This window comes from Trachemys scripta, chromosome 12, assembly GCF_013100865.1.
Source record: "Trachemys scripta elegans isolate TJP31775 chromosome 12, CAS_Tse_1.0, whole genome shotgun sequence".
Taxonomy (NCBI): Eukaryota; Metazoa; Chordata; order Testudines; family Emydidae; genus Trachemys; species Trachemys scripta.
The window spans coordinates 39,656,544-39,664,956 of NC_048309.1; the positions used below are offsets into that span (position 1 = coordinate 39,656,544).

Sequence of the window (8,413 nt, forward strand, 5' to 3'; positions counted from 1 at the left end):
AGCTATATGTACAGACGACAGATTTCCAAGGGGCTCCATGCTGCCATTCGAAATTTCCAAAGGGGTCTGCATCGCCATTCGAAACTTTTTAGGAGCCCACCAATGAAAAAAGGTTGAGAATCCTTGCTCTAGAGTATGCAGGAGCGTTCCCTCCTCCTCCAGGGCTTAGACTGAGCAAGGAGTCAGGACTGAGGGGACTGGTGCAGGCCCACTGACAGCAATTTAGGGACCCACCAGGTTAGGCAGCAACTGAGGGGGATTTGGAGGATATAAGGGTATGCCTGCACAGCAACTAGATAGCTAGGACCCTCCAACTTCGCAGGGTCCTAGAGCCCTGACATCTACACAGCAGTGAAACAGCCCCACAGCCTGAGTCCCAGGAGCCTGAGTCGACTGACATGGGCCAGCCACTGGTGTCTACTCACTGTATAAACTCTCTGTGGATCTGCCCGAGTCACCTCTTCTATCTGAGTAGTTTTCCCCCTGCACTATGGGGCTGCCTTAGTTCCGGGGGCCTGAGCAGCTGCTCAGAGTCAGAGCTGACCAGGGCTGCATCTCCATTTACCTTCCCGAGAGAAATAATCGATACATCGTGAACATCAAACAGAGACAGACAGAGAGGTGGTTGTGTACGGGGATGGATGGACTGACACGACTCACCGACCATGAACCTCATCGACAACAGATTTTATTCATTACAAAAGAAAAAAAACAAACCTTTAAACATATAAAATTATAAAACAAAATGAACCTTCCAAAATAAATATACCACCACTCCGTACACCTAGANCCCCAGGCCAGACCCGCTCTGTACACACAGAGAGAGCAGGGCCCCAGACCATACCCGCTCTGTACACATGGAGAGCAGGGCCTCGGGCCAGACCCACTGTGAAAGAGCTCTAAAGAAGTCCAACCCCCAAACCCACAGGGACTAGGCACCTACAACACCCCTTAATCACCTTTGAATGTCCCCACATCATAAGCCACACAAACCGAGGGGGGTTGGGGCCAGTGATTCCAGTCCATGGGAAGGAGACAGGAAGGGGGAGTGTGGAAAAGGAGAGGAGAAAGAGCAGGGCACAGATGCAGAGGGAGGAGGCATTGGTGGGCTTGGTAGGGATCTCCTAGTCTCAGGCCTAGTCTTCACTTACCGGCTGGTCCGGAGGCACGCCATCGATGTTCTGGGATCGATCCCGGAAGTGCTCACAATCGACGCCGGTACTCCAGCTCGCCGAGAGGAGTACGCGGCGTCGACGGGGGGAGACTTCCGGCCGCGTCTGGACCGCGGTAAGTCCGGAGTAAGGTACTTCGAATTCAGCTACGTTATTAACATAGCTGAATTTGCGTACCTTAGTCCGAAGTCCGGACTAAGTGTAGACCAGCCCTCAGTGCAATTTCTTCACACCTGGGATCAGCCCATTGGAGTGGTTTATTGGGGTATCGGGGCAGAGCCTGGGTAGAGGTCATTGCCATGGGAAAGAGGATCATGTTGAGTGGAGAGAGAATGGGAAAAGAGGGACCTCTGTCCCTCTTTGTAGGGGCAGGGATCACCCCATTCTCAGACCCCATCCTTTGCCTCAATACCCAGTTGTAAATCCGCTGCCGGCCCCTCAAGCCTCTCCAAACCATTATACTCATGGGATCCACCAGGGGGCAGCAGACAGAAGGACAAGTCCAACCCCTCCAGCAGCAGCATCCGAGGGCAAGGAGCTATCTTTGCACATTCCCTCCCCATGGCATCATTCGCTCTGCGCTCGGTATGCCACAGTAGCTGCCGCCTGGGTGCCAGGTCCCTGCGTCTTGCCGTTCACCACCAGCAGGAGTGGGGTCTCCACACGGATCCCAGGGAAGGAGAAGCTCTGGGAGTACCGTGGAGACAGAGAAGTCAGTCAGAAGGAGGTTAGCTATGAATGCTACTACTGACTGTTTGCACATCATGGGTTGAAATTTCCCCACCCATCTATGAGGCAGGGCAAATTCCACTGTTAACGCCTACTGATGGTGATTTTCATTTCATGTGCTGAGGTTTTTAAACCTGCCTAAGGGATTTGGGTGCCCAAATTTAACAGATGTCAGGAGCCCAAATCCCCTAGGCAGCTGTAAAAACCTGAAGAGCCAGTGTGTTGTTCTCCCGCCTTCCTGCAGAAGACTGAGATGTGCTCTAGTGAGGGAGGTGCCCAGTATCCCAGCAACAGTGTCAAAATTAACTCTTTCCCTGTTGGGCAGCTAATGGGCTTCTGCTTCCCTGGACGTCGGGGTGAATATTGGGGTAGAGAATTGCAACCCCCCTCCCCCAATTTAAAGGCACTTCCACCTCTACCCCATAACAAGGGGGCTGGGAAAGACACATTGTCCCCAGCTGCTGTGGGAAAGGCCCCATCACTCTGGCATCTGTGGCCCTGTAACTGAGGTCTAACACCTCATATAGGAAGTGATGCAAGTAGCAGACAGGAAGTGTCGAGTTCATTCATGCCTCCCGCCACCACACCACTGGGGGTGGGAAGAAACAAAAGGTGGAGGGAGGGGCATGAGGAAAGGGTGGGGATTAACCCTTAAACTGACGAAGGGCTACAGTCCTGTATCAACCTGTTTCTGGTGACGTCCCATATCCCTCCTTCTGCAGGGCCAGGCCTAGGAATCACTCCAGCACTAAGCCTGGGGCAAGGAGGACTGGGCCACACTCACCTTGCCTTGGTGCTGGACGTGGTGATGCCGGAGGTGCGGCTCAGGGATGGCCACTGAGTCGCCGATGAGCACACCCCAGCTCTGGACCATGTTATAGACAGTGACAGCAAAACAGGGGCCCTTGGAGTCAGCCAGGCCGAACGTGCTGCCAGAAAACCAGGTGAGAATATGAGTAAGGTGATGGGACAGGAGGTGAGGGGACGGATGGATGGTACTGAGGATGCATAGATGGATGGATGGAAGGCCACATGGATGGCTATGAGAATGGTTGGATGTGTGTACAGAATTGAGGAAACATGGGTGGATAGATGGAGCTCAGGACTGACAGATGGACAGAAGAATGGACAGAGCTCAGGACAGACAGATGGACAGCAGGATGGATGGAGGACAGAGCTCAGGACAGATAGATGGACAGCAGGATGGATGGAGGACAGAGCTCAGGACAGATAGATGGACAGCAGGAGGATAGGGAACATCAACAGAAAGCACTAAAGATGGATGGATGGTCAGGTGGTACTCACAAGGGCACCTTCTCGTCCGTGGTGAGGCTGAAGACCACCCTGCCGAGCACTACGGCCCCAGTGTTGACACCCGGCTGCAGGGCGCTCAAGAGCCGATGCTCCAGTGCCACCTTCTGGCCTGAGGACCCCTGGTACTGCCCATCCCCACAGGGGCCCAGCTGGGATGGGCGCAGGCTTCCCAGCATGCTCTGCAGCTTCTTAACCTTCACTTTGCCCTGCAGGGGGAGGAAGGAGGGCAGGGTCACTGACTGAGACATGTCTCCCTGTAAGCCAGGCAGGGAGCAGGTGAGATGCTCTACCTTGTTCTCCAGGAGGCTGGTGAGTCGCTCCAGGAAATCCAGAAGCTGCTGCTGGCGCAGCCGGGGTTCAGGCCAGGCTGGGTCAAGGGCTGCTGCACGGGAAAACCCCTCCAGGGCCTCTGTGTAATTCTCCTCGTATTTATGCAGCTGACCCAAGAGAAACACAGCATAGCGCTATGGTTACAGCAGTAAGGCTTGGCACCAGGACTCCTGGGTTCTACTGCAGGCCTGAGGGGGTCTAGTGGGTTAGAGTGAGAGGGCTGGGAGCCAGGACTCCTGGTTTCCATTCCTGGCTCAAGGTGTGAGGGAGGTAGGGGGAAGCCCACTGGGTTAGAGCAGTGTGTGCAGGGAATTGGTATTCCTGGGTTCAATTCCTGGCTCTGGGAGGGGAGAGAGGTCTAGTGGTTAGACCAGAAAGTATAGGGCTCATTCCATCCAGCAGGGGGCAGCAGACACAGGGACACAGAGCCCCCTAAAACCACACTGGGGCACTGATGTTGGCACTGCCTGCCAGGAGAAAGTGCCCCTCCTGAGCCCCCAACACCTTTCAGTCACACCTTCCACTCCCCTCCCTCCCACCTTCTCACCGTAGCTCTGTTGAGGTGCAGGTCTGGGTTACAGGATGCTGTAGGATCCACCTTTTCCTAGTTTGGAAAGGAAATCAACATCTGAGCACCCCCATTGAGCCTTCTGCCCTGCTCCCTGCAGCACAAGGCTCCCGTGCAACCAGTAGAAGACAGGGCAGTACCTACCGCCTGGCCATAGGCACTTAGGGCCTGCTGGGAGATACTGGGGTTCTGGCCTGTGTTGAAGAACAGCGAGAGGTAGGCATTTCCCAGGATATCTGCGGCAGAGAGACACAGAGGTTAGCAAGGAGACCACATGGACAGAGGACGTCAAAGAAGATGAACAGCTGGCTGGTTGGAGGCATATAGTGAGAATAGAGGATTGATGGATGACTACAGCTGGGGATGGGTAGCAGGATGGCTATAGCTGAGGATGGATGGGTGGAGGGATATAGCTGAGGGGAATGGATGGCTACAGCTGAGGATGGAGGGATGGCGGGACATTGAGGATGGAGGGTTGAATGGATGAAGGGATGGATATAGCTGAGGATGGAGGGATGGTGGGACATAACTGAGAATGGAGGGTTGAATGTAGGGATATCGCTGGGTGTATATTATCCTCCCCACAAGTCAGGTGAAGGGCAGGAAGTTGCAGAGCATACTGAGAAGCCTGAGCCCCTCCCAGCTGGTGCCATGTTGGGTCCCAGTGTCCCTTGAAGCAGGGAGTGGGCAGGAGCGGTGCCTGGGGGAGGGAAAGGGGCTGTCACTCACACCACGAGCGGCCATCTCGCATGTCCATCTGGACAGCCAGCTTGGCCTGCCGGACACTGTCCATGACATTCTGGGCATGCTGCTCTGTGCTCTCGGCTCGCAGCTGCCGCAGCACCATGGACAGATTCTGCAGCGAGACCTTGTTCTTCCGCTACGGGGGGAGATAAGGAACCATGGTCAGCACTCAGCCCAGCTTCCCGCCTCCCCACCCAGGACTCCTCTGCCCTCAGATCAGCCAGCTGTGTCTCCCCTTCCCTTCCCTCCCCTCCCCTGAATCAGCCCCTCGGCCCAGCCAGCCCTGTCTCCACTTCCCAGGATCAGGGCCTCAGCCCAGCTCCCCTCCTCCCCCCACTCCCCCCCCGATCGGCCCCTTGGCCCCAGCTACCCAGCCCCTCAACGGGCAGCCAGGTCTCTCCCCTCTCTACCCCCAGGATTGGCCACACCAGCCCACCGGGATGCCTGGGGGTGGGACTCACGTGCCCCAGGGCCCCAGAGAAGCAGGTGTGGGCTGCTGTGATGTCGCCCTTTTTCCAGTAGGTCTCGCCCAGCTGGTTCCAGGCCTCCACCAGCTCCGGGTCCAGCTTCACAGCCTTGGCCAGCAGTTCCTCAGCCTTGGGGTTGTAGTCGGGTGTAACGTTCAGAGCCTTCCCCTTCAGCATCAGCGCCCAAGCCCGGCCCTGGGAACAGCCTGGAGAGACAGAGCCGCAAAGGGACGGCATAGCCTGTGGCACAAATCTCCTCCAGTCCCAGGGCAGCGGGCTGGCTGGCTCAGGAGGTGAGAAATGGGACAATGGTCCCTTTCCCCTCTAGGGTCGCCAGCTCCAATCCAGCCCCAGGGTTTGGGACTGGGTGGCTTGGGGGGTGAGGAATGGGGCATGGGGCCTTTCTCTTCTAGGGAGTGGCAGCTCCAATCCAGTCCCAAGGAATCCTAGGTCTGGCTAGCTCATGGGGAATGGGATGCCAGGTTTTCCCCTCTAGGGCAGGGGGTGCATTTCCCTCTTATACCCGGTTACCATCTATCTCGCCCATCTGCTGTAGCGTTTTCTCCATTTCCTCCAGAATGTCCTGCTGCTTTCTCCCAGCATCCTCCACACCATGGCTTTCAAAGTAATGATCCCGGAAATAGTACAGGCCATCGACCAATTCCTGTGAGGATGAGGGACAGGTGAGTGAAAGGAGCAGGGATGGGAACGATCACATCGGTAAACTATACCCTAGCAGCAGCAGCAGCTACCTAAGGGTGCATGTAGCCTAGCAGTTAAGGCACTGGACTAACACTCAAGAAACCTGGGTTCAAAGCCCAGCTTTACCAGAGACTATACCAGTAATCTCGGGTAAGTCATTAGGCTAGGAATTTTAAAGGAATGAGGCCCCCAAATGACAGTGAAAGCCAATTGGGTTCCTGTCTCATTTGCAAATCCATGTAACTGAATCTCTTTGTGCCTCGGTTGGGATTTTCAAAGCTGGCTAAGGAATTTGGAAATCAGTTCCCATTATTATATGTATTACCATAGTGCCTAGGAGCCCCAGTCATGGCCCAGGGCCCCTCTGCGCTAGATGTTGTACAAACACAGAACAAAACAACATCCCAGCTCCAGAGAGTTAATTAATGGGAACTGGGCTTCCCAATCCAATACGCAGTTCTGATCTCATCAATTTTAGATGACAAGTTCTTCAGGGAAGCACTGTCTCACTGTGGGTCTGTGCAACATCCGGCACAAGGGGCCCTCACTTCAATCAGGGTCTGGGCAGCACTTGGCACAACAGCACCCCGATCTTATTAGGGGTCTGTGCGGTACCCAGCGAGGCCATGATCACACTTAGGTGTCATTCTAGGTGCCCAGAGGATCAATCTGTAGATATGAGCCCTACCAACTGACGTACAGGCCTCGCACACTGCAGCCTCTCATGGCTTTCACCACTGTTATTATTAATAATATGTCTTATGCTAGTGCTTGTCCAACGTCAGGGCGCACATCGTGCCTGGCGCTGCACAGACCTCAACCGAGATCAGGGCCCCCATTGTGCCCGACACTGCAGAGATCCCGACCAAAATCAGGGCCCCATTGTGCCAGGCACTGCACAGACTGCGAAAGAGACCCCTATTGTGCTGGGCACTGCACAGACACAGTGGGAGACTGATCCTGCTCTGAAAAGCTCCCCTGTCTAAACAGGCAAAGGAATGACCATTATCCCCATTTTATAGACAGGGAAAGTGAGGCACAGAGGGAGAAGTGACTTCCCCAAGCTCAATGGTGAAAGTAGAAATGGGACCCAAGTCTAGTGCTCCAGACAACCTCTTACTGCCCAAAATCTCAGTGACCCCAACACAGTCAGACCCCTCCCTCTGCTAATGATTTTAATGACAAACCCAGTTCGCAGTTAATAAAGGCAGTGTACAAATGTTACATCCCAGGGCATCTTACAGGCTGTTTCCCATTACAGGCCTGTTATTTGCACCCATCTTGGTCTGGGGGCTTTAAATAGCAAAATGAAAATGGCTAAACCCACCCAGATGCTCAGAGAGAGGGTGCAGGGAAAAACATATGGCAAAAGGGAGAGGTTAATTCAGACACAGGGATTGCAAAGGCAGATGGCAGTGTAAGGGAGATACAGGGCAAGGCCCATGTAACACAAGGGTTTGTGTGTGTGTGCATCTCTCTGTGTGTTTGTGCACGGATCAGTGTGTGTATTGGTGTGGATGCAGAGTGATCAGTGCGGGTGTGTGTCATTGTGTGGGTGCACCGTGTGTGTGCAGGGATCAGTGTGCACTGGTGTGTGTGTGTGCATCGCTGTGTGCAGGCACTGATGTGAATCTGTGCTTTTCTCGTGTGTGTGTGTGTGTGTGTATGGATTGGTGTGCGTATGTGCGCACTGCTTTGTGTGCGTCGGAATGTGTGTGCATTTCTGTGTGCGCGCGTATCAGGGGGTGGGGATCGGTGTGTGTATGTGTATCGGTGTGTCTGTGCATTGCTCTGTGTGTGTGTGTGCGGGGGGTGTGTATCGGTGTGTCTGTGCATTGCTCTGTGTGTGTGTGTGTACGGGGGTGTGTGGATCGGTGTGTCTGTGCATTGCTCTGTGTGTGTATCGGGGGGATCGGTGTGTGTCTCACAGCCCGCAGGAGTTCGCCCCCCTGGCCACGCAGCAGTCCCTCCGGTACCTGCAGGGTTTGCATGGCCTGGTGGTTTCCTTCTCCTCCCTCCTCAGCCATGATCGCCGAGCTCCGCCTCTTCCTCCGCCTCGGCCTGAGCGCGCGCTCCTGGCTGGGCTGCGGACAGAGCAGGGACATCTACGGGGCTGGCGGGGAAATGCTGCACAGCAGCGCTCGCTCTGCCCCTCCCCGCCCCTCCCCCAACACACACGCAGCCCCTCCCTTGCAACACCCCCCTTCCACACACACACACTCTCACAGCCTCTACACTGCCCTCCCTTGCAACAGCCCCCCTCCACACACACACACACACAGGCTCACAGTCCCTACACTGCCCTCCCTTGCAACACCCCCCTCCACACACACACACTCTCTCACAGCCTCTACACTGCTCTCCCTTGCAACACCCCCCTCGCCAAA

General features: G+C 55.2%; 1 protein-coding gene across 1 annotated transcript; it reads right to left on the reverse strand.

The window, feature by feature from the left end:
* Positions 1 to 1,389: 1,389 nt before the first annotated feature.
* On the reverse strand, positions 1,390 to 8,139 carry TTC5 (tetratricopeptide repeat domain 5). The gene is made up of 10 exons (XM_034787819.1): positions 8,003 to 8,139; positions 5,856 to 5,988; positions 5,319 to 5,530; positions 4,843 to 4,993; positions 4,258 to 4,349; positions 4,093 to 4,149; positions 3,506 to 3,652; positions 3,207 to 3,421; positions 2,686 to 2,830; positions 1,390 to 1,859 (listed from the first exon to the last, which is right to left on the reverse strand). Exons 1-10 carry the CDS (start codon positions 8,129 to 8,131, stop codon positions 1,740 to 1,742), a joined length of 1,401 nt encoding a protein of 466 aa, XP_034643710.1. The 5' UTR covers positions 8,132 to 8,139; the 3' UTR covers positions 1,390 to 1,739.
* Positions 8,140 to 8,413: the final 274 nt, after the last annotated feature.